Source organism: Anopheles funestus, chromosome 3RL (genome assembly GCF_943734845.2).
Source record: "Anopheles funestus chromosome 3RL, idAnoFuneDA-416_04, whole genome shotgun sequence".
In the NCBI taxonomy this organism is placed as follows: Eukaryota; Metazoa; Arthropoda; class Insecta; order Diptera; family Culicidae; genus Anopheles; species Anopheles funestus.
In genome coordinates this window covers 39,580,067-39,607,457 of record NC_064599.1, presented here as the reverse complement: position 1 = coordinate 39,607,457, position 27,391 = coordinate 39,580,067, and the positions used below count along the sequence as shown (strand labels likewise).

The window sequence follows — 27,391 nt, the reverse complement described above, 5'->3', positions numbered from 1 at the left end:
ATTGATGTTGCTGGGTTAGTAGTGTTTTAGTCGTTTCGTACCATTAAAAGGGATTGTCAATCGACACCGATCAACAGAACCGTTAACATGAAGGATGAAGTAATTTCTATTATTACTACTTGTTTTTCGTTTGTATTACATATGTATTGTTTATTTTGATTAATTAATGCTTTAAGTTTTACTGTAATTGTTTTTAAAACATGATTTTTACCAGTTTTATATTTTTTGTACGTTTTTTAAATTATTTAATTGTTTTTATTTTCTTAGTTTTGATTTAACAAAATAATTTATTAATTAAAAATAAAGTTAAACACTTATTGCTTTATTTTTTTCATTTATAAATCCATTTCAATCCAAAATCGATTACACCCATTTAACACCTTGGAAAATTGCCATAGTTTATGAGCTCGGTTTTGGCCTATTTCATGGTGATTAGTTACGCAGGTTTGCAAAGCGAAGAATGGTTTGGATTTTTATCCACAGTTCGGGCACATTAGATTTTCAAAATAAAAATAAATAAAGCTACCACACGGAAACTGTAGCAAAACCTTGTCACCGGTGCGATAGATTTTCTCAGCTTAATTTGATCTGTAGCGTAGCGGTAGAGAATCATTGGTCTGACGTGCCGTTCCGGTGACCCTGGCTTATGGCGGATGGATATGGTAAAGTTTAATATTTTATTTTCGCACTTTACTCTGCCACCGGGCTGACACCTTGTGGCGCGCATAAATTGTAACCGAAAATTGTCCAAAGATTTTATCTAATCGGGCCCGGACTAGGGGGGAATACTTCCTTCCAAAATGTGTCACTCGAAGTGATGTAGGTTTTATTGTTTTACATTAGAAATATCAGTAATGTAGTATACGGGTATTGTGTAAAGCTAATGATTGTATAACGTTCTAGAACTAGTGTGACGATTCTGAAGGATGTTTGTAGCGTTGAGCAGCAGATTTAATTAGTAAATTTAATGGCTGATTTATTTATTTTGATTGTTGTGTTCTTCACTGGGTTGTACAATTATATTTTAAATTTATTGTTTCCGTTTTTTTGGTTACAGCAAGTGTTTCTTCAGCTGCTTAAGCAAGCATATGTGAAAAAAGACCTTTTTGATATGATCTTTCTGTAATGTGATACCATACCAAAGGACAAGTGGATTTCGAGTCGTAGTATAAGACAGTTTGAAATGATAATATAACGAGTGCTATTACTTCACTTTATCCTGGTGACTTAAAAACGTACTCCTTTTGTAATGTAAAATATTTAAAGCAAAAAAGTTTTCCATCAACTTTGCCCTTCTTTTCGTGATGCTTTTTCATCCACTTGCTACCGTTTTTTTGGAACGTGGAGAGTTACACCTTTAGATTAATGAAATCTTCCAAGATGCACGAGGTGGTTCCATTCCGTTGCCCGCTCGCTAACTAATCATTTCACTGCCCCAAATGGTCCCACCCGGCCAACAAACGCAATCTTCCGAGCTAGGTTTTCCGAACCGCTTAGGATAAGAAACGTTGCCGGTTACTCTCCGACGAGGCAGCGACTCATGCGACTGGGCGTCTTGGTTGGTTGTTTTGTTTGGGGTTCAACCCATGAAAGGTGTGTGTGTGTGGACGGGTTCGTGCGATGTAGCTGTTGCGAAAAGCAAGTCCCCCATATCGTGTTGATGTGGCGGGTGTGCACCGACGATACGCAAAGCCCAGATACGGCTATGCCGAGCTGAAGGGAAACCCTGAAGGGTTGGAGCGGAATGTCGAAGAACAAAGCTCCAGTGTCGATAGAATGGGCCCTCACCGCGCGAATGATAGAGTCGGTGTCCACAGTCCACGGGCATTTGTTTCAGGGCAACCGGTGTACGCTGGGGATGATTTATGCGCCCTGTCTTAGTGCCCTCTCGGTACGGTTTTTGGGTGGTGGACGCACTACGTACGAACGGATCGTGTTCTGTGAGCATTCGCTTTGGCGAAGCGAGATGCGACCACAGATATGACCACAACTGTTACTACTGCTGGCTGGGTGCGCGTGAGTGGTTAGAAGCTGGAGCAGACATTTGGGCCAGCAGAAGGTGGTCTGCTGATCGAGTTGAACTTCGCGACTTATTGTGCAAAAGTACAGAAGTAACATTAACTCAAAAAGAGCTTCGGAAACATTTACGCTCATGGTGGAAGTTGCAACATTATTTACTGGTTATCTTGTTTTATAGCAACGCGTGAGAAAGCATGTTTATGATGCAGAACATTTTGCATCTTTTGGTGGAAAGGGTATGGAAATACAGTCTTATTTAAGGTTACGATTTATACAAATGTGTTTCTGATAGAAAAACAAGGATTTTTTTGAGTTTTCAAAATTTTGTACAATTAATTTCCTTTTTCTTTAAATTCTGACACATCTTTGAATGTAATCAAAATTTTCATTTTATTTTACTGAATTATTTTATTGAATCTCAGAATAACCCTCAAATATGATATGAATAAACTACATTAGATTGATGGTGTGTTTACTGATTCAGAACGAGTAAGTGGATAAAATCTTCCCTAAGGATGATTCAATTCAAATGTTCATAAAAAATTTTTCTAATACAAACACGATTTCATACTTCATAACAGAATTCATAGTTTTTTAAATCCTTCCCGATTTAACTCAACAATGAATGGTTTTAATTCTACGGATCGACTATCAACTCACTCATACTGATTTAAGTCATTTGTGAGTCATTTAATTCATTGGTGAGTTGGTTTGTGATTGAATTCTTCGCCAAGATGCACAACTCATTCATAGCAATTTAAAGAGAACATTTAACTCATTCGTGAGTTGTTTAACTCACAGTTGAGTGCATTAACAGTTCTGTGAGAAGAACGCTGATTCCCTCTCGATCGTGTCATTTGCAATCGTTTGAGTGAGTTACAATTTTTACTCCTTCTCGTTACTATCTCATTCCGATTAAATTCCCATAAGTGAGTTTTTGAAATTCAGCAATTGAATTTCCATTTGTAGCTATACTTCATACAAAAAACAACTAATAAGTTTTAAAACATTTTATGCAAAAAATCAAATTCTCAAAATTACTATAACTTTGGATAGCATTATCAAAGAAAAGAAATTAGATGCAATTGAGTTCATGTCTAACTAGAATGATTTAATATAATTGTATTTAAATTATGCCAAACAAACACAGCATAGAAGGTGAATTAATATTTCCGTACTATAAATCATTTAAAAAAACATACTAAAGGTCAACTTTCTTCGTCTTTTGTTGATCCATCAACAATAGGCTAGCATTACAGTCCGTTGAATTACAACCTTGAGAAGGCACAAACCAAAAGCTGCTACATTTATTTGCACTCCATCATTTATTACCGAACGGGTACCAATATAAAATGGCATAAAGTATCTGAACTCGCGCACGGTATTCAAATTGCTTCGGCACCTTGTTCCGGACAATTGGATCGATTACGGTGGAACAAGATAAATGACACCCCCCGGGGGGGAAGGAACTGCATAAAAAAGGCAGAAAAAACAACAAACCATTCCAGACTGGCGGCGTCCGATGGCGTAATGAGAAATGCTCCAAATTTTGAACATTTCGCCTCTGGTCTTTGGCGCAACCGGAGCGATCCCACTGCAGACTACTTTCACTTTCGGAGGGTTTTTATTTTTATGCTGTAGTTTTTGTTCAGGGTTGCTAGTTGCGCGGGTGAGCATTACCTTGCGAATTTTGCTTTGCAGCTGCATCGGTCCGGTGCACCGGTGCTTTCTTTGCCCGCTGGATGCTGGTACGCTTGCTTGGGGAATGTAGTTGTTTAGAGTGAATTCAGACAGGATTGGCACGCAAACGATGCACGGTGTTGGTAGTAGTAAGTGGTGAACCCGTGAGCCCGAACGACAAACCAGACATTCCAATCACGATCCTAAGCTACCTAAGTGCATGCGGCTGTCGATCAGTTTGACCGAACAGATCAAATGCTATGCCTCGAGGGGTCTTGAACCGTCTACCAGTCGTTCGGTGGATTGATGTTCGACTAAACTATATGTGCCCGGTAAACCTTTTTTTGCGAAAAGGGGCCTGGACGTGCTTTCCGAACGAGTTAAGTCGTCAGTGATGCTAATGCTTCCACAACAGCAGCCTTCCAGCGGTAGGCTTACGGGGGCATCATCTCCGTGGATCGTTTTCCGACCATTGTGCAGCAGCGTACATAAATTTCGATCGTTAAACTAACTCTCGGACGATTCTCGGACGACTGCATGGGTGGATCTGAAGTGGAATGCAAAAATTTACATCTCAATAAACAAAACGTCACGTCAGACGGTAAAGATGACCATTTGTGAACCACTGCAAACCTGGGGGGGCGTTGGTGTAGGGTCGTAAGTGTCCAATTGCTTCCAGGGGACTAGCTGGGTAGGGTCCGAGGATGTCGAGGTCTCTACAGCAACCTTCCATCCCTGCATTGCGATGACCTCCTCCAGGAAGATGCGTAACGTCTGCAAACAACGTCTGCCGGCTATGCCTGTCGGATCATCGCTCGATCGAGCCCATCGGGATGTGGGAAAACGTATTGGAGTATTGTTTACGTGCGCTTACATGCAAATCAACCGTTGGCATTGCGCAACGATTCGGCAATGGAGTTTTGCTGCAAACGATTACCGGCAGCTACTTACTACTGGTGATGCCGATCGGCTTTACCTTAGCGTTGTTTAATGACCCGTAGGACACACCGAAGCCGACGGTGATGAAGCGACGTTGGTGGGGTAGATTTTTGTGGTCATTGAGACACGCTGACATTGTAATTAATTAAGTTCCCATTACGCTTGCGCCCATCGTACCCATGTTTGACATGGGATGGTTACGTGGGTTTAACCAACAAACATGCTTCCTCCTTTTTGGAAGGATAAAGCAAATCGAAATGAGCGATTCGCAGAATTAATTTTGCATGTTTTGTGGGGTAGTCATGTTTTTTTTTCAAACCGTGTAAAAACTCATTCCTGGCGAGTGCAGTAAAAATTGATTGTATTTTGTCTCCAGCTCAAATATTTTTGTTCGTGTTGAGTTGTGATGTGTTTTACTCCTTATTTGGAGTGTTGCTTGTTTGCGAGCGAGTTTTTGCTCCAGTTTCTACTGATAGCCGTAGTAAATTGGATCAGTTTTCATTAGTTCACGGTCCCCCCCTTAAAATGGAGCATTTTAAATGAGATTGACCTTATTTTCACCTTAAGATAGCCATCTCGATGACAGGAGTGCCAGGATGTGATTGTTAATGAGCGTGTCACCCTTGTCTGGTGACGATTGCATTTGGGGGTGTTAATATGGCGCCAGTTGTCGGTGTCCTTTCAAAGTTCTTGAAAATGCAGGAGTTTTATAGAAACTGTGCGTGATATTACCTAGTGGAAGGTGTAAAAATAAAAAAAGAGACATCATTCTCGAAGATCTTATTTTCTATTTGATTCTTTATCAAGTATTGACTATTCTGATATGTGGCACAAATAATTAAAGTAAATCATCAATCTCAGAACAAGTACCTCATTTAACAAATTATTCGCAAACACAGCAAATCTAAACATTTAAAAATAAACCTTTTAACTCACCAGATCAACTTCACCATAGAATAGACCAATAATAAATTTGAAACTTTGGCCAATAGTTAAAGGTTTGGAATTAGAAACAATAACATCGGAGATATATGGCACATTTTTGATTATGATAATCAAATCCCTGACAAGAACACAGACGATGGTTAATAACAATGTGTTACAATTGCGTATCTTCGTCGGTACTAGATTCACAAGCTTTAGGTCAGGATTCTATTCAATTTTTTAGTATTTTGCTAGGATATAACGTATGTAAAATTTTCAGAGTATGTATAAAATATATTTTTAGAGGTGTAGCATAAAGAAATTAAAATTATCTCTTCAACGATGTAAACAAAACTAGAAATACGAAGATAGCAATTTACATGACTATAGAAGTCCGATGAAATTAGTTCCAAGGATTTTTGGAATGATTTGAAGATATAAGTAATTATGCAAATTTGGATGTTTACACCTACAAACTGTGGTACCTTCTGCACGACACAGAGTCATGAATTTGCACTCACTCTAAAGTCTAAGGTCACTTAAAAACTTCCATCCTCCCCGTTAAGACTTCATCCAAACCCGTACCTCTAGTTGTACAGGTTGCATCGATTGTGCAACATCCTCCCAGGCCACAGGGTGTTATCGAGGTGGGTGAAGATAGCAAAAAAAAAAGAAACTAACATAAATCTCACATGACAGGTAAAAAATTAAAGCTAAACCATTTTGTAGTTGCCTCGTAGTTGCATCGCCAACACACACACACACACGATTCCCACCAACAACCCAACTAACTCGCCATGCGGGCTATTCTAGGTCAAACGCGATACGCCCCGACCATTCCGGTTCGGGTTGCCCTCGCACCCTCCCGGGTGCCAGAAGTTCCAAGTTCAGTCACCCTTGGGTGGCACGCGGCCTGCAAGCATTGGAAACTGAGGCAATAATTATCTAATACGAGGTGCTGCCCCTTATTTTTCGCCGGGCGCGGGAGGGCAGTAAATTTGGCTTAACCTGAACTTCACGCCACAAAACGTAGGGACAGATGGAGTGAAGATACGACGAAGGGGAGGAAGAGGTGCCCCTCTCGAGCACCCGTAGAAGATTGTTGATCGACCGATATGTAGCTCCGGTGCGGTCCACATACACAGGCACGGATGGATGTAGGTTAAGCAGGTGGTCTGTCTGCCACTTGCTGCTAGCAACACTGCTAGCAGCTGATTGCCGCAGGGTGATAGTGCCGATGGCGGCGGGCACATGGAACGCCAAATACAGAAAACACTCCAAACAACGCTTCATGGTAGCCCGAAGACATGTGGCGACGGATTTTGGAACCATTTGCCGGCTACTTCTGGAGCAATTTGGCGAAGAAAGCTGCACCTCCCATCGTATTTTAGTCTAGTCTGCTTTTTTTATCGATACCTTTTTGCTGCGATTTAGATGTAAATAGCGTTCGAAAAAGAAGGTAAACATCAAAACACTTGAGATTGTTTCTTGTGAAGCGTTAAATTTAAATCACCACCGGAGTGCTGCACACTGTCGAGCAGACGTTTTGGTAAAATCAATTTACCTGACATGATTTGGCAAGATCGCCTCAACGCAGCGTGTGCAATTGCTCTGTTCAGCAGCAGGAGCGGCCGGATTGACCCAAATCAATCAAAATATTGATTCTGACTACACCGGCGATGTAACGAGGCTTGTTCCGACGCGTCCCGCAGCAGGATTTAAATGCGAACCAAAGTTGTGCAACAATTGGTGATGTTGCTTCAATCGGTGACTCCACTCAAAGTCGAATTCGTGCCAATGATTAACGATGGTCGTAATTACATTATATTGTACTCGCAGATAAAAATGTATGCCAACGCCCTTTTTCTGAAGAAGCCGTCTGGTGTGCAAGTGAGAAATCCAGTTTCCAAAGCGTTAGATATATCGTGATGCCATCGGTTGATTGTTGGACCAAAATCCCAAGCGATTAGTGTGCCGCATACGGAGCGCACACCGCTCGAGGGGTATCTTCAGACTGGGTTCGATGGCTTTTAAAGCTAGCCAATCTGGTCCGGGCAGACGAGGGCAGTGACATGTTGTCGGTTTTATGTTACAAACAACAGGACGCCTTTGTGTGTGCCCCACCCGCCTTCCAACCGATGTCGGCGCCTGCACGTACAACCCAAACTGGTTCATTTAATTTTGGAGTGCAAAACCGTCGACTATCGATCAATCGATTGATCAGCAGCGAGTGGAACGTTTGTCAGCCCTCGGTGACCCACTCGGTGGGTCCCGAGAGTCCTAGGAGCCGTTTTTTTAACGCTACTTCGGCGAAGCAATGTTTCTTCGAGGGCTTGCGAAATGTTACGCTGACCCAAATTCTCAAGCAGCAGCAGCAGCAGCAGTTCACCTAGGCCTGTACCTTTGACCACCGTTTCGGTTCGGTCGAACCCGTCGGCGATAAAGTTATTGGCATCGAGGATTGGGCCATTTTCCATTGGCAAGTGGTAAACCGTGCGCCAGTGGCAGGTTAAAGGATAGGTTTGCAGGTTAAGATCCCAGGGACTAATGGAGTGATTAGTGAAAGTGATCGCTTAAGGTAGGCACGTGCTGACACCCGTGCCCTTACGGTTCAAGAACCGACAGAACTCCACCCAGCACCGAGAAGGCAACTGGCCGGCGGAGAATTCCACTCCGGAGAAGTTGACCACAGTGGCGTTTTCTAGGGGAACATTTGGTCGTTGTCTCGCTCACAGAAACTAGGTTAGAGGTTTGTCTGTGCACCAGGTTTGCAAGCTACAGCAGTGAATGCTAGCTGCAATTGGTTTGCAACCAAGCCGAACCGTGGGTAAACTGATCGGACTGTCCACACAGACACACACACACGCGATGGACACTGGCAGGCAAATCAAGTGACACACCGTCGACCAACAGCTGCTGTGTGGAGGAAAAAAGGAGAACAATGTTTCGATCTAGCGAACCAAGATGGACAACATTCGATTGCACTTAGGCATTAGGGTTTAGGGTGTTTTTTTTTGTAAGACATTACAGACCGATGCCACACGTTTTGTAAAGTGCTGATGTGGACACCGATTTGGTAGTGAGCAAAGTAAGTAAATGGCAACATTTACAATGTTTGCGGTGTGTTTGCTGCTGGCCAACCTTAAAGGGGCGTTCATTTGCTTATTCGCTGCCCAAAAATGTGAAGTTAAGCAAACAGGTGAACGATTTGCGCGCGTGATTGAGCATAGTTTATAAGTTGGTCCTTCGACGACTTCTGCCCATTTTAGGCGTGATGTGGTGTAAGTAAATATTGAGAATTCTTGGAGCTACCGTAAGGCACACCTATTTGAGCATTTTGAATGTTTTATTCTGACATTTAAATATGAAATTCCGCGACGTCTTTAATATCATAATGTACTTCCTAGAATGGACCTCATTAGGATTCTTGCTAAAATACTCATTTGCGAAGTATACAGCCCGTTTTCCGGTTCGATTGCGGTCCGTAGACGAGTGGGCCGTCGCTAGTGGCGTTCCTAGCTGATGTTCCATTTTTTGAAGCTGGATATCTTTATATGATTAGAGGATGCCCTTGTCCTTCGCTTCCAATTAGTAGCGAGGTACGTCTAGTGAAGCGCACAAAATCGTATCCAAAATGATACGATTGTGATACAGCACTACACCACTAATTGATGACATAATCATCGATGAAAGATGCCTCCAGTATTGATTTGTGATTGTGTGCCGGAATTGTGTGGGTTTACAGGACTAACAGTGTCGTTGGTCCGTGGTGCAGTTGCCTTGCCTGTCCTTTAAACCTTAGCAGCTGACAAACAGTGACAACGGGGGTAGCTGATGAGCAGCTCATTGGATTAATTATTATCACTGAACCGTGAAGGTTCGATCTGCCATGTTGGTGATGATTGGTGGCTGAACAATTCTTCGCTTGATGGTTGAGCTGATTAGCGTTTGCAGTGGAAAGAAACTTACAATTTTTAAGGAAGATATTGGATAGCGCAATCCTTTTGCATTGTATATAACTTATTATGAAGCTTAGATCAGTGTCGATCGATAAAGATATCTGTCGGAAGTGTGCTTAGATTAGTGTCAATGATAAATTGTGGTCTTTACTACAATCAAGCTCCTTCTTGCCGGTTGTCATTTAACAAACACAATGAGTAAAAGTAGTGACCTCAGTATAGGCTAACCTTTACGAAATATTCATTTCACGTTTGATTATTCTATTCACCAGTTCTCCAACCGTTTTCCCCATTTTTTCTATTAATAAACTTTTTTTAATTGAAATATCTTTCTGCTTGTATATTTTCAGCAAGCTGTCAGTTGTTGGGATTGATGCGTTGAATGTACGAAGGTTTCCTTTTTTTTGTTATCAAGCAAAACAGCTCTATTAAGCGATCACCGGGGCGCTTGATGCAACAAGTAGCCTCATCCTTGGCAGGCTTTTTCATTCGTAGCAATTTTTGGGGCTGTGAATCGCTGAATATGACACACGCTTTGACGGGCGACTGTCAAAGCAACATTCTCACCGAACGGGTCGACGTTTGACGTCACGTGCGATGCCCACCATGTCTTCCACGTGGATCGAGGAGCGACCGGGTGACCACGGCGCAAGTCCGGTCGGGCGGCGAAATTACCGCGAAAGCTCCACAGAACCGTCGGATGCATTCAGCAACATCAGCAACCAGAGCAGAGGCTCGGGTCGGTCGGGTGTGCGCCGGTTCGGGGACATCTTTCGCAATCGACTAAAGCTGGCAGGTGCGGCAGCAATGCGTACCTTCAATGAAAGTTTCCCGCAGGAGTGCAAGATACACACGGACGAGGAGAACGGTGTCCAGACGCCATCACCGAAGATACCGAACGTTGGCACGAAAGGTGTCCGGGCGGCATCGTTTGGTACGCTGGATGCGGTACTGGTAAACGAGCGTGCGATCGGTTGCCGAGATCGAACCTTCACCGAGCGAAGCAACACGTTGGCGGGCAGTGGACACGTTACTGAAGGTACTGCCGGTAATGATGGAGGTGGTGCTGTTAGAGGAGGACTAAGATCTAGACGAAGTTCGACTATGTTCCGTCAGCGGACAGTACATCGTGCAACGAGTGGGTGAGTTCCTTTCTTAGTCGAAATATGTACCTAATGTTATTTAAAAAATTTGAGTTTAATTATACACGTGCCCTCTATCTCTTGGATGACCCTCTTACCATAACTACCCGAGGACAAATCGTCCACCTCGAAAGACGGCCTACGGTGACGATTTTTTTGCCTTTCTATCCAACTTTACCGAATGTGCTATCAATTAACCCATCGGAATGGTCTTCACACGGTCGAAGGGCGCCACGAGACGAACCCTTCCCAAGGCTATGCCTCCGAAACATGGACGAATCATCGAGCTGCTCCAAAGCCGTTCGTCACTGATTGGCGTCTAGGTCGTAGAGTTTGTTTAGCCCGCGCATACCGGCCCAAAGACCCCGACAGTGTACATCATCTCCGTGCCGCGAGTGGGTTACATTTCGGGGGGATGATAAATTGTTACATCGTTGTACTTGATCTTTATTTCGCTTTATCCATCTGTTTCATTCATTCGCTCGCTGCGGTTGGTGCACGATTCTAGCAGGACAATTAATTAATAAGGCTACGATAGCTTCAGCGGCCCTTCAAGAGCCGGCCCACGGAGGTTAAGGCCGGAAGCAGGCGCTTATATTTACAAAGCGTTTCAATTTCAACAGGTTGCTTTCGATTAGGTGGTTGTTTGGTCCATTAATTGAATAAAGTCGTGACATGCGCCCGGGGTAGGTTGTTTTGGGCATGAATGAGGCATAAAGCGGCAGCAATAGCTACAGCATCAACAACAGCAAATCATACCAACCGTTTTGCTATGTTAATTTCTCAGCTGATCCACTGAAGCTCGGGATGACTATAATAGGTGTGAAATTCCGTGGTACGAGAATGTTGTCCATTCGTGGAAATGGTTGTGCTTGGTTTATCGTTTCGGGTGCAGTCCAAAAAGCGAAAGGCATAGACCAACGGTCACAGTGCCCTGTGTCGGCAAACAGAACGTCTGCGTTGCATATCATTCGGATTGATTTATTTGGATTGATTCGTTTGTTTATGTTGAAGTAATTTTAATGACTTTGCGACATGTTGCTTGCAGTCGAGAGATTATGTTTGTTTTGCTATTGTACATGGCAGGAGGACACTTTTGTTCAAGGTTTTTCTGTGGCATTTTGTTTTCGCTATGGAGGTGTTGGACAAGTCAAGACTTGAATATGGGTCAAGCATGTTATTAGCGATTAATATAATTATACATACAGGATTAAACTGACTAACGATGATACATATTTTATTGTATACAATATTATAAACAATTTTAGAGAGTCAAAACAGTCTTGTCCGCTACTATCTGAAGGTGTCCAAGAATCATGGTCAGTTAATCGCAAACTTGACCTTTATGTCAGAACTTCGCTGTCAGCTTTTTAAACAACCAAGCAATAGGGTAAAGTTGAGTTCCATGTATATTATGTCCCGATAGAGTTAATCTACTAAGATCGTCACATGTGGATCATCCATGAGAAATTTGAAATTTTGAAAAATAAATAATAGGAAAATATTACATTCAATAGACACTTATCCATAAAAAACTGATTTCTTTGTTTTTAAATTGAGTAGAACAAATATTTCTACTCAACTTTCTTTAAAAGTTATAATGTAAAAAAATATTCCTATGTTGAAAGCTATCTTTTGCAAATTTGTCGAGCTAATTACCGACATCGAACATTGTTACGTCTCGTGGTTATGTAAAGAAAAAATTCGTATCATTTAAGATTTATGAAGCGTTGTGACTCTTTATTGATGACTCAAACACACGTATGATTGTCAGTGGAAAGTAAAGCCGTTACGATGATGGCTCTTGTCGGTCAAGTAACTTTACAGCCGATTAACGAGATGAGCTCGTTAATTTGAAATTAAAACCACTCTCCAACTGTCCCATAATCAAAAGGATAGTTTTCATATGTTTAATGAGTGCCGATTGTTAAGTAGGTTCGGGATTTTAAATTACTACTTCATGTGATTTACCTAACAAAACATTTTCCTTTTGCCATTAATGTTTGGCGATGGGCATTACATGCATGGAGAAATCGTAAATCTACACTCTCGAGAACGACGTTCAGATGTATGTTGCCGAAGGATGATGATGCCTAGCGGCGAAAACGGGGGTAGAAGCTTTTTCGGCCGGAAAATCCGCTTGTTAATAATTTTGCTGTTCCGCCCTCGCGCAAATGCAACCTTCACCCAATCGGTAAGCTGCGAAAGCGTGAAGATCACGATGACGATCGTCAACGATGTACGAGATCGGATCAAAGGCATACCGCAAACGTGAAGGTCTCGCGAGCTGGCTAGTCTCATTTGCGTCCGAAAACTGTTCCACGGTGCTTGCGTGCGTCACGTGCTTGCGAGGTGGTTAGGAAAAAGGAAGGAAAAGATCTCCCCCTCCCCCCGAAAAAAAGGTGTCCATATGTGTCGTTTCATCGCGATCGAGTTGAGGTCGTTATGGATATAGACGAATAAATATTCATCTGCCTGGCTGGAACGAGTCCAATAGCGGCATTAGGGTGCGACGCGATGCAATCATGCTCGTTTAGTAAACGATTTGGTGCATTTGGGCGCTTCCAATTAGTCCAATATCATCCGTTTTAATGAGGCTTGCTGATCGCGATGGGATCGCAAATTTGCATGATGGTCCCGCTCAAAGCACGCGCCTATAATGAATCTTTTTCGGTTGGTGTGTGTTATTTATTTGATGGAAAGTGTTAATAAGAATAGTATAAAATAGGTTCTCATGCTGGACAGAGAGGCGAAAGATCATGTATGTTTTATGGTTCGGTTTTTGTTCTGGTTTCGTATCTGACGGTTGCCCTCCCAAAATAGGACACTCACGATCGATTTGACATTCCCAAGCGGATATCGAAGGCTGTATTTACATTGTCGAGTCGAATCGGATTTTCAGTCCGTGAAAATCAAACCGTGACGTGTCGTGCAGACTGTCGTTCAGCGCAGCTTACCCCATTTTTGGGTAGCGAATTGGTGCAAAAATTGGAAGGCCATCAAAGATGTGAGGATTCTGCGAGTGTATCATAAACTCCTACACACGCTAGATTCGAACGATCAATCAGATTGATGCCTTCCTGGTGCCTTCGGTTTAAATATCATTAATTGATGCTTCCGAAATGTTGCTGTAACTAGCATTGCCCGTTGAGGAGCCTGATCGAACACCCTGTTGGTCAATGGATTTCCTTGGTATTTTCGGTACCGCTGCATAACGTATGGTGTCCTCCATCATTAAAACATAGCAAAAGGTTATGTCTGTGGTCAATGGTTAAGTATCTCAACGGTGCAGAGCATAAAGGGAATTTTGTTTGGTTTAAGAAAGTTACAAAAAAAAGTTTATACTAAAAGAAACAGTCATCATAATAATTAAATTATAATTTGATTTATTTATTCGAAAGTAAATTTTATAAATCACCACGCCGCATCGATCTCTTGGGCGAAACCAAAGTTATAAAAATGTAATCTCAACGTAGTTAAGATTGCTTGTATCTCATTACAACATATAGAAGACTTACTTAGAATGTAAGTATAGCAAAAAAAATGAATTCTTCCCATCATCGGCTTTGGTATTAAGATCTCAACGGTATTTACATCTTCCTTAGTGCACTGAATTGCATCGCAGAAGCAGCTCTAAACTTTATAGTATCGATTACTGGAAGCAGATTAGCCCAGCAACAAAAATTCGCTTTATTATTTTCTTTTCTGGACAAAGAATTACCGCCTGGCGTAGCATCAAATTGGTTTCTTTGTGTCCATGACAGGCAATTTTTCTTCTCCGAGCACCGGAAATAACCTTCGGAACCGGTGGCATTTTCTATATCGACACACGGGTAGCACGGAGCTTGTTTTCTGTACTGCTGAAGAGTGAGAAGTTTAAGATACTAAAATGGTCTGTTGGCGAAACATTTTCTATCCGGTGTGAAATGCATTTGCACGATAACCATAAAATTCACGAAGAGAAACGTAACGTACGTCTATGGTTTGGAAAAAATAAAACGAAATGGAAACTTTAGCATCTTACTATGTTTCCGTGTAGTATTTCGGTGTAAAATGCATCCTGCGTTGAAGGATGGTAAGCCGTAAATTTGAAAAGATGTTACCATTGAAACGAACCATCGTAACATGTAGTGAGGTTCACGTAGGACCTCTTTGTGGTTGCTGACTGGCAATAAATCGAGTGGCAAATTAGTAAGCAAAAGTATTTCATTTTGCAATGAAAAGAAATGCACTTTTTCTTATTTCTTTTGGTTGTCGGGGAAAATATTTCACTTTCTTAATGCCGCTGCGTTCTTTTGTGTTGGAGAGTTTGCAATTGTAAAGGTTGTTTGAGGGAAATGATGAAAAACTTCCCTTTCCCACAACTAATCGTTGATGAGAGATAATTTTCATTTTTCTGCATACACGATCGAGGCGTGTCAGTGCTAATTTTCAGTAACTACAAAAGTAAAGATTGGCAATAAACCTAGATACCGGTTGGTTGTGGCTGAAGATGGTCAGTGGCCGCCAAGGTGTTGCGGTTGGTAAGCAATCACACGAACTACACACCGAATGCTCGATCGATATAGATCGGTAGCAGCACCAGAGTGGGACGAGCGTAAACGTACGGACAAAATGCGGACAAATGATTTCACTCTCTTCGATGTGAACCAAAAAGAAGAAGGCAAAAAGAGTCATTAATTCATTCAGAGAACTGCCCCAGACGTGCGCCCGTATCAGATGTAGCACAATCGATCAATGCAAGATCGGATCGTAATGTGCAATGAGGAATCTAATGTTTATTTTCACTCCACTCACCCAAACGATACCATACGCTGACCTACTCCGGGTTGAGGTACTAACAAACAAAAAAGTAGTGAAATACGAAGGTAACCGGTATGCTCGTTAGCTGCACGCTGTGGCCACTGCAATGTGTGATGTGAGGAAGGAATCTTCAACCTGTTCGCGGGAGCTGATCAGCTGCTGGAAGGGCCGATACAAACGGTAGGAATGACCTAGAAACTTTTGTTCCAGGATGCTGCCTAGTGTCCGGATTGTGAGAGTGCGCAAAATGTTTTCAATGCTAGTGGGGAGTGTTTCTTTAACTTTAAACTTCCGGTAGAAGTAAGATTGATTTTTTTCTTTCATTACGGGGAAAAAGAGTGAAAGTGTATGTTAATTTCCGGAGCATTTTTCAGTTACATGTGACGTGTTGGAACGTTTGGTATTGAGATGAACCCTTTAATTTGTTTAGGAATGCTGTTTGATGCTTCAAAAGGTCATTCTATAATATGAAAAACTAAAGAAAGGGAAATTCTAAATTAAAAGGTAAATAAAAAATTCAAATAGTATAATGCTCAATTATCTCAAATCAGAAAATGGATTGATAATGCAGAAAGCATCAATTTACTTTACATTCCATTCTTAAATTGTATGAATTTCTTGAAATTGAAATTCTATTACATATATTGATGAAAACTCAATGATTTCTTTGAAATCTAATAAAGCTCAAGAATTTTGAATTTCCAATGAATCTCTCAAGTATCCAGAATCTTTAAATATGTATGAATTTATTAACTGTTTATTTGGTGAACTAAAAAAAATATTATACAAAGAAATTTTCAGCGGGCCGAATTTGAAAATATAATACTTACTGTACTTGACATATACATAAAATTAAAATAATAATAATATGCGTAAAATCATGAATCTTTGGGGATTCAGAAATCTTCAGAGATTTAAGAATCTTTGCAGATTCATTCAGAGAATCATAAATCTTCGAGTTCGTGGACGATTCTTAACTTAAAGTTTCAAGTAAATGAATTTTCTCACAAAATTCTTTTAGCGGAACATTAATGTTTGTTGATAGTAGAATTTATAAAATTTAACAATATAGGACAAACTATTTAATTTGTTATAAACCAAATCTTCTTTTGAGGTACAAATTTCCACCACAGCTTCCAAAGGCCGTAAAGTTTACAAGTTTTCCCAGTCTTCAAACATTCGTTCTACAACTACTGAATGGGGCTGCTGGTTACTTTCCAGGTTTACTTTCCATTTTCGTCTGTCCGCTGTTGGTGTGTTTTTTCTCTTGCGCTCTTCTCTTCCTACTGCTGACTCCCAAGTGCTCCCGGGGGGCGTGACGAAGCTGATCATCACCGGTTTTTGCGGTGTTTGCATTGGACCGGTTGAGCCTTTTTCCGTTGCGGTCGTTCCGCAGTTGCACTTTTCTTTTCAACATGTTCTACTCTCAAGTAGGTGGTCGAATTATGTGCTTGTACCGTAAAATTGCATGGAATGTAGCTAGGAAGAATAGTTGCAAAAACTTACTGGAGAGTAAGAAGCAGTCCAAGAAAGTGTTTAAAAAAGTTCAACCATAGTTGAAGTAGGTTAGACTTAAAGTTTAACCTATCGTTTAAGTAAACAGCAAAAGTTTAGAAATATCTCTAGTCATTTAAGAGACATTCTTAAATTGTATAAAAGCTGAAGTTTTAGATAAAATTTGGAATGAGACAAACTCAGATTCAAGTTTATTATTTTTTATTTTTAAAGAATTAACTAAGCCAAAGGTTATTAAATAAAAAAAACAACAACAAAATATGCAAAGGTTAATTGAAACTGCTAAAGCAGGTGGGTTTAGGTAGTCCAACTTAAAATTTCTTTTATGTACAATCTGGAAGAAAATAGACAAATGCATCTCGAATTGCATCGCGAAACGAACAAGACCGGTTCCATGCTGCACAGATGCAGTGAGAGTGAAAATCGTACTAACGGGAAACCATCACCCCTAGGGCGCCTATCCGAACCAACCACCACAAATTCTCACTTTCTTTACGTTTGTTGTCTCTTTGTGCAACGTTCACAAGAGTGCACAGGGTTTTTTTTCCATTTCTACCCGTGTCTATCAGAAGCTCGGTTTGCTTTCGTTCGTGCTCAAAACAGTCATCAGTAGCCCATGCAGAATTCAGTCACTGCTGTTGTTCCGTTCCGTTCCGTTCCATGTGGCCCCATTACTGGGAAATCCAAAAATCTAGATCATTTACCCATAAAACACCCGTAAGGTGGATTATTCGGGGGTGGGGCTGGGATTTGAAAGATCGTCAACATTCTGTGTGCGTGTTCAGTGCGTTGTTCAAAAGTGCAGAACACATCAAAACCGGATCTGTGTTATCATCTGGTAGTTTCTAGGAATTTGTTCCTGTTTGTTGTGTGCAGTGCAGCAAAAGTTTCGAGGCATCAGATTGTGGTGTAGTTTTACTTCCTTTACATGTGCTGATAGTGTCAGGTCGAGGAAAAACCGGTGGTAAGTTCAAACAAGGCGGTTGCTGGCCTTTGATACTCCGGTCAAGCGATCGCATGTGTACACCGTTGTCGATGAGTATTGAATATTGCGTTTCGTGTAATGCTGAGATAAGCTAGCATTAGATAGTTTCCCGAAGAATTCCGTAGAAGTGAAGAAGCAAAGTGAATGAAAGAGTAGGATACGTCTACACCATCACTATTTTTGTTGTACTGAAATTGCATTTAGAACTTAGCTATGGCACTCTGCTGCAGTTCACAACATATGATATGATGGGACAGATGTGTAGTAGTGTACGTGTTTGTGGAAGGGAATGAAAGAAGGTGGTAAAGTTGTGAAAGTACGCCGTTGTGGTGAAAGAAACACCCCAAGTGCTGTCTTTTTGTATAACGCTAAACAATGTATCTACATGTTGTTAGATGTGTGTGAAAGGTCAAATTGGTAGCCTTTTCTACCATTACGTATGAACGTTTTGATTTCCTATGTTTGTGATGTTTGCAAAGGTACGTTACTGACTGGACATGAAGGGTGCTAACGGGCAAATGCTAACTTTACACTTGACCTACAAAAATTTCCAGTTAATCAATATTGTTTCAATATGGGTGCTAAAACGTATTTATGAAATTTGTTTATTTTTTAGCACCATAATTAATTGATAATAAAAAAAAATTTGGCAAGTTTTTCTCCATTTTTTTCGAAACGTTTACTGAAGACATTTTGCAACAGTCTTATGTAAATTAAAATTTATTTTTGTTTTCCAATGTTTGAGAAATTATGTTGGAGTTACCAACAACGAGTGTAAAGAAAAAAAAATAGACAAAAATCAGCTACAAACACAAGAAGAACTCTCACAAAACTTGCATGATAACAAATCGCTACTGTTCGTTTACATGGAGTGGGAATATTTCAGAACGAGAAGAGCACCTGAAACACATGGAAAATTCCATCGTGGACCGGTCTAACATCTACACCTCTGTTGAAAGTAAAACTTAAAATTTTTCCATGTTTAATATACTCTTCAGACGTAACCACACCAGAATGCCAGATCGCCAATGTTGAGAATCATCGTGGATTTTTTGACATGGCATAATTATTTTGCCACGACAAACATACAGTCTGATGATAACTTTTCCTCTATACTAAATGAAATAATTTTACATAGACACGATCTGGACCCAACTGCATTAAAGTTCATGTGAACCTTATGTCCACTCTCTTTTCGTGCTCCGCATACTGCAATAAAAATAATAGAACGAGTTTTCTTTTCATTTCTGTGCATATTTGATGTGCGATGATCGTTATGAAACAACATTAGAGGTTGTACATTGGTAAGAGCCACTTACAGAACAAGGTGCATGTTCATTCTCCCAGAACTGCTTCTGCCAGTGAAGGCAATGACATTCGGGGCAGTTGTTTTATTGGCCTTGTATTGACCACCTCTTTCGCACCATCTAGCCACGTTTAACTGCTTTCTTCACCATCTACTACTGACCGAAGATTGCGCAAGGCTGCACTGGTTTTGGACGGCGAAAGATAGTGTCTAAAATATGCAAATTTAGCAACAGTGTGTCGTGAAATGATACTAGACCCAGGTGTGGAATGGTTTTTTAGGACCGATCGATAGGGTCAACCGATCTATTTCTACACCACGATCGGCTTTCACCTTCTTGAACGGAATACTTTTTATTTTATTTAGTCATTGACGGCAACTAACTGGCAAATGGGTATGCAGTAACGGACGGCAACTGGCCACTCATTCACCACTCCTGTATTGCATTCGAAACATTTACGACGTGTTCGGTAGTGAGCGGCTAATCTGCATTGCTCTGCAGGCTCCAAAGGTTCATTGACTGGTCGGTAGGCTTCTCCAGGACGACCGGTACGAAATGGTGTCACTGCAGCTGATGATGACGACGCTACAATATGTGTGCTGCACGCAGGAAAGGGAAATTTTATAGGTAAACCGGTGTCCGGTTTATGATTAGCAACTAGTTTATCAACACCTAGGCATTGTTGATGAACTTGCTGACTCATTATTTATCTATTGGGTTTGGACACTGTGTATAGTTTGTTATAATTACTATAATAAAAAAGTATACCAAACTATATCAAGCACAATTTGTATAGATTCTGTTTATTGAAATAAAAGTCTGACACAGAAATTATTGATCTGTATTTGGAAGATAGTTCGTCAGAAACTACTAGCTATGGAGGTTCTCGTAATTTCGTAAAAGAATTCCTATTTATATCTGCCAAATGTTTCATATGGCTTTTGTACCCGAATACAGGAAAATATATTATAATTAACCGTTTTATTGTATTATTTTTTATAACTATCGAATATTGTTTATTTAAAATTTGCATTTTTGTTTTCTTCCCACAGTGCTAACGCAAAATCTTTTGCTGAGGACGAAGTGATTAAGAAGAGCGAACCAACTATTAAAGGTGGACACCCGCGGCATACGCGCAAAGAGGACAAAAAGACCAAACCAGACGATGCGGCCCCGGTGGCACCTCGGACGACTGATTTCCATGGCAATAAAGGACTGCCGGAAGGTGAGCGGGGACGCTTGGCAACGCATCCGCGCACCAGTATTGTACACCGTGAACCAATGGATGAGGTCGTCGTTGGGAAGCCACCGAGCCGTGAACGCGTAAACTCTACCTCACACTACTCGACCGAGAAAAGTGGCTCGTCGGGTTACTACAGCACCAACCTCTACTCGACCGGTGGCTCTTCGGTGGATGAACACATCTACTGCGAACCGATCGATCGTTGTCCACGTACCGAGCGGCTTGAAGACGACGGCGACCTAAAACGTTCGAGCACGGTGAAGTCAGCAAATCAGACGGTGAGTGAGCCAGCGAAAACTGGTGCCAGCTGTGATAAGAAGCGGGGTGGGAATGATCAGGAGCTTTCAGAACTGCAGCGCAATATACGCGGATTGGAGCAATACTACTATCCTTCGTCGCTGGCATCACCGGCCGTACCTGTGCAGATAAGCGTGATGCGAGCGTCTGTCGCTCAACAACCTTTACACGCATCTTCAAACATTGGTGTCGAAGGTAGTGGAGCTGTTGGAGCAGATTGTACCGAAGGTTGTCAAGTTTCGGAAGGGTCTCAGGAGCAGCAAGAACAGCAACAGCTGTCCGTCATTATGGAGGGCAATGATGGGCAGATCCCTCGACCGATTTGGCCACTCGATACGGACGACTCACTCATGGACATTAACCTGGAATCGTTCCGTATGGCAAACCATAGCAGTCAGAATCTGATTGGGTTTGAGAGCCCAACGTTGTCCTCGATCTCCGAGAGTGAGATGTACGCGATGCGCGAACAAGTAACGGATGGCCCAACAGAGGGTACTAGTCGGAAAAAGTCCCAGTACGAGGAATATCTCGAGTTCCATAATACGCGCAACATTCTAGAGCAGATACGGGGCAAATTGAACACACTGCTGGAACAGCGAACAGAGCAGCAACAACAGGAACATGCTGCTCCAAGAATACCGAGCTCGGGAAATCCATTCGTAAAGGATCCCGGCCCGAGTGAGACGGAGCTGGAAAAAAACATTGCCATCTTGAAGGCGGATCTGGACGGGTACTTGCGGACGATGAACCAGAAGAATGAGAACGAAATTCGACGCTTCTGCAAGGGAATGAGCCGGGAACCGAAGGTGGTGGCGGTTCAGAATGCGGTCGAGCAACGTAATCGGTCCCGTTCTGGATCAATTCTAAGTCTGGAGCACGATTACGAGTTGCTCGAGCGAACTGGTGCCGTACCATATTCTACGTCCTGTGGTTCGGAATCGCTGTTACCGTACTATCAAGTGCTACCACCGGACATATGTGAGGGACGTCCGCCGGCAGCCTTACCAGCCGCAGCACTGGTGCTTAACCGACGCAGCCCACCGAATCCGTTCGCCCAGGAAGTGCGGCAGCAGGGTCAACCGGGTTCCATCGGTGGATTACATTCACTTTGTTGCCAGCAGCGTTACCTGAATAGTGATGAAATTCGTGTCTGCAATCGGTACGGGGGCTGCGAGCGTACGGATCCTAATGTGGCCATCGATATGCCGGACAGTGACGACGGTGAGGTTGGGAAGACGTTCGTGACGGCGACTAGTCGCGGTGGCGCAGGAGCCCGTAGTGTTGATTGCCGAAGTGTCAGTATAGGTATGCCGGAAGATGAAACGGTGGAGGGTGATAGGGTAAAGCGTGGGTCACGTGTAAAGCTGAAAACCGACCCACTGGATGGGTGCCCAGCGAAGGGTGAGTGTTTGAGTGATAGTGGGAGCGGGGGGCCACATATGGCGCACTGTGATTTCAACCAGATGCAGCGCAACATCACGCTCGAGCGCATCATCCTGATGGAGAGCCTCGGCAAGTCGCGCAATGGCCAGTTCGGTGATAAGGAGAAGATGCTGCTCGAATGGCACCAGAACAAGCCGAGTTGCTGGGAGCTGTACTATGGTGCCAATCGCGAGGAACACCCACCACATCAGACGCTGATCCGAAAGATGAAGCTCGGCCGCAAGAGTACGGTGTGCATTTCTTACGTGAGTAGCATACAATTTTTTACGGCTTTCGGATTGATTAGAGAACATGTTTGGGAATTGGGAAATGTTAGCCATAGAATTGTGCTTCGATGTTGTCTACTTTGAACAGTCTATCATAGGATCACAGTAAGGATCACCATTGTTTTGTTTGTTTTTGAGCTTTAAATGATCATCAAAACGATCGCTTTATGTCTGTTCAAAGTTACCATGCGCTTTCTGTCCATTGTACTATTCATTTTCGAATTCAGAATTGGATGCTAAGGATATGAATAGTCTAGAGGACGTCTAAAGATTCATCTGCGCATCTTCGTTTCAATATCTCTTTTAAGATTATTTTCGTGATGCTGTTTGTATTCCCATAAATCAAATCAAAGTAAAATTTATTTATCCACACATCTGACTGTGTATTAGCTATTTCTCCAAGAGTATTATTACACCATCTTTCTCAACCAAAATAGATTTGACCCTCGTAAGATCGATGCGAATATATAAAAAGCCGACGAAATTTAAAACCCACCCGGCCATCTTCCAAGTTCATTGCCAAAGTTGGTGGCGGCGCTGGCGATTTTGATTGCGTATCATTCAACCCCGAAAATGGCTTGCATGTGTATGTGTGTATTTCTTTTACCAGTGGGACGTCAGACATATTTCACAGCCAGTTTTTGCCGCATCATCAGCTGGAAAGCTGCACCTTCCACTAGGGGAACGTTCATAATGGCGCAGGATGGGTCAACTGTTTCAGAGTTTTCAGAGCCAACACGAAAGAATCTCATGGTCATTCCATCGAGTGTCATTGGATGGTTTTCTTTGATTTCGGTTTTAAATATTTTAAAACAGTTTTAAAACACCTCAAGGACGCTTGGTTCATATTTTGAAACAAGTTTAGTGCAACGTTTTGCAATGGAAATTTGCAATTTTGATAACCGTCGCTGTTTACGATCAATTATTTACATATGAATCAGTGAGATGATTTGGTGTTGATAAGATGCAGATTTTAGTAAATGTCACGTTTCAATTTAACATTATAACAACTTTGCGCTTTAGATTTGTTCTTAATTTTCAATTGCGCAAAACTTCCATTCGTGCCTTCGCTGCCTTCGCTAAAGTAAATAATAAATTTGACTTGTCATTATCATGTTTAATATTCACGAAAATCATCGAACTGAAATCGATTCGCGGGGGTGCAATGTTTTGGTATCGGTTCCAGTTCGAGCATCAGATCAAAATAGCCGCTCAGTTGGTAGCTTCTTGATTGAAATTGCGTTTCAATGTGGTGTTTGTAAAACGCTTGAGAAATTTGTTCATGCGACAATTTTGCTTCCAATTCGTTCGTCAAACATTGACCATTTGCAAATCGAACGAATGGGATACTGCTGGCCGTTACTTCCGTGTCAACAAAACGGACCTAACTACAAAAAAAAAGAAAAAAACATCCAGTATCCCATGGAAGAGATGATTGTTGCAAACATTCGATTTGGTTGTTGATTTCCATACCAACCATTGGCCCCGTGCTGTGTTGGACCGTATTCGTGCAGTAAGCTTTGTGATGGAAAAATGACTAATTTACGATGGATTAGTTTTTCGAGGTTTGACAACGGTTGGCTCACACGTGGTGGTTCGTTTACTTGTTTGCTTGTGTCGAACAAACGATAACGGTGTCTGGCACGCGGATGATGGTATGGACCGAATGGAATGTAAATACCAATATTGCTCATTTCCATGCTGACGATCACACCGAAGATTGGGTTTGTCTTGCGTGTGCTGTAGAGATGTGCAATAATATTTGATTGTTCATGTTTATCCTCAATATGACATTGAAGTACAGTTGGAGTTGCTCGTATTTATCGATTGATAATGATGAAAGAAAAATGCAAAAGAGCACTCTTTTGTTGAACTCTTGTAAACACTTATTTATTATTTTTCCCTTAGCACAAGAATTCAGTTAATGTAGTACAATGTAAATCAAGATAAAACGAGATCACGTTGCAGTCATATAAATAACAAAGCATTAAAGTCCCCTCCGCACGACGCCTACGGGTATCATCCTAAACAATCCTGATTGAAATCCACGCTAAAAAAGCAAAGTAAATACTTTCCCGCCAGCGACCGTGTAATTGGTTAACTTGTGCTTTCACATTTCGCAGAATATTCACCAGCTCCCGGGGAAAAACCTTGACACGTTAAGACCCTGATTTAGGAGCAGATCGTTTCGCCATCCATTCCATTGGCTTCTCAATAACCCGTCAGATAATTCTTCTGAAAGGATCACCTTCAAAAAGGATCCCATCCCGCCGTTGTTGGGCGATGGCAGTGCATTCACTAGCAAGGCTTCCATAAATCATGCTTCTGGTACGAAACTGTCCACACCTGTGTGTAATGGAACTGTGGTCCAGATGGGGGAGCTGATGCCATCACAACCAGACACCGTACAAAACCACTGTAAATTTTCACCCACGCCAGTAGAGTTAAATTTTCAAAATTTACGACCCCAAGTTTTGCATTACGGTGTATCGTCAATACCGGATTCCGGAAGTGTGGTTACTTCCGCCTAATAGAAGGCTAAACTGAAATGAGTGGAAAGCGTTTGTTACCATCTTTACCTACAAAACTGTCTTTCACTATTTTCCGCACCGCGTCTGCCCAATCGACAAACCTCACGCCTTCGGTTTCCGAGTAGAAGATAATGGAACGTCTCGCTTTTCTCTTGATTGATGCTGAAAGATAGTAGTAGGTGGTAAGGTGAATATTCTTCCGTATCAAAAGAGCTTCATAGTGGTTAAATTTGGAACATCGAAATTCCTTCGCTAGCGGCGGGAAGGTGGGTTGGTACATCTCCGGCAGTGTTGTCGGTTAGTTGCTGATGATGGATTTATAAGAAGATTCGGTTTTGTGGCGCTCTGGAAAGCTGGTACGGGCTTGAGGCTTTTCCACCGAAAAACCGTTTCGTTTTGGTGTCATAATGGGCCGGTGAAGAGATTAGTGGTCGGGGCGGGAAGCCATGTCGGAAGTTCCGAATACCACCTGAGGGTGCACTCGTTTCGAGATGATTAGATAAAATCGATACGCGTTCCAGTGTTGACGTAGAGCGACCCGCGACACAGAGAGAGAGAGAGAGAGAGAAAGAGAAAGAGAAAGAGAAAGGCGAGATGTGTACGATAGAATTTCCCGGTGGAATTTTCACGCGAAACTAAATGAGCGTCGTGATGGCGTGTGAACCCAGGCTGCACGGTGAAAAGTAATCAGGATTTACGCTGGCATGACCGATTAATCGCCGTGGAGATTGACTTGAGGCGCGTGCAGCTATGTGGTCGATATAATGTTGTTAAAAGGTAGGATCCCGTGTGTTTTGATAAGATTTAAGCGACCTGGCTTCCGAGTGTCTGTTGTCGTTATTTATCTTCACGAAAAGAAGACAAATTTTACAGCACACCTTCACTTAAAAAGGATCGTCTCATTTGTGTTGTGCGTTGTATTTATTTCATTTTAAATAGCTTTATACATATGGGACCATAATGGGATCGTTTTACGGAAAGCGATTATTAAAATGAGTTACCACATTGCCGGGGAATCGGTTGAACCAACTATAGTGAGTCTTTTGAAACAAAAAAAGGCCAATGGCAGAATGCCAATACTTAGGCACACTTTGAAGACCGTAAGGTCATAATCAATTAGGGTTACGGTGTCGAATGGGGATTATTATGAGCACCGTTGGGCTGAAAATGCCAATTCGTACTCGATTTTATATGTCGCTTTTGGTTGGTCAGTGTACGAAGTTGCTCTTTGATTCATTAAATGTCATCTACAGAATGGTAAATTGAGCTGTTTTGAGGTAAATTGTTGTGTGCTAAAGCAAGTTAAAAAGTTTTAGCATTTTTTTATTACACAAGTATAAGTTATCTTTACTGTACTTTTTGACCGGAATAATCATTTTAATGAGCTCAGTAATTCTGGGGGATTTTTGCATAATTGCAAAGGGGACATTCCAGAATAATATGTTTCATTTTAATCTTGTTTATGTTTAAAAAAGCCACTGAAAAGTATACTCGGAGAATATTTACTGTATATAAATTCTGATTCAGTTGAATCCTTTTTGTGACCTTTTGTTTTTCTTATTGCACATCAGGCACAAATGGAACCGATAGCGCAGAAAAAATCGTCTGTAGTAAGGAAAGAAATAAAATAAATTAATTATTTTATTTTCCCCATCCTTCGTGTATTAATCCAATTAGTGTGTTTGTGTCAGGAAACTTTACTGAAAGAGGAACTATAGGTGGATCGTAGTACTGCGGATATGGGAATCAGTTAATCTAATTTGTTAATTTGTTTTTCCTTCTTCTTTTCTTTTCTTCAAATGTATGTGAATTTGATTGATTTATGTGTTTAAAATGACTGATTTTTCTATATTGTTAACTACATATTTAATTTATTGTTTTGTATGTTTTAAATAAATTAAATATTATGTACTTTTTTTTAAAATTCATTAATTTTTATTCAACTTTTGTGTTTGTGAAGTAAATTAATAACTTCCATTTTGCAAAACTTCCTCTGCCAATTGATCCGATTACTTAGGATATAATCGGTATCGTTATCATTTCGCATATGCGCACGAAATGTGGTCTTTCTAGAACTAGCCTTCTTCTATATCGCATTGAACTACGTATTTCTCCGAGTTCATCGTTCGCTCTGTTCGCATACTCTCGATATAATCCTTGCCATAGGTACGTAAACCGTACAGTGGGCAGCCATCTTTCCTAGTCCATTAAGCTGATTAAGCTGAAACAACAAGTGCTATTTTAATTGCAACACAGGGGCCTCTGGTAGTCGCTTGCCGGTTGCTGCAACCGTAGGCCGCGAGCGGGGTGCGGTGCGCGAGGGAAAGTAAGAAAAGGC

General features: G+C 41.7%; 1 protein-coding gene across 2 annotated transcripts in view; it reads left to right on the top strand.

Annotated features, from left to right (window-relative positions):
- The window catches only part of LOC125768821 (uncharacterized), a 62,288-nt gene that overhangs the window by 2,438 nt on the left and 32,459 nt on the right, over window positions 1-27,391 (top strand). For both annotated transcript variants that reach the window (XM_049436988.1, XM_049436989.1), the window contains exons 2-3: window positions 9,872-10,663; window positions 20,326-22,501. In XM_049436988.1, coding sequence (XP_049292945.1) covers window positions 10,119-10,663; window positions 20,326-22,501 — 2,721 coding nt within the window. In that variant the 5' untranslated portion in view covers window positions 9,872-10,118. The remainder of the gene's footprint in view (window positions 1-9,871; window positions 10,664-20,325; window positions 22,502-27,391) is intronic.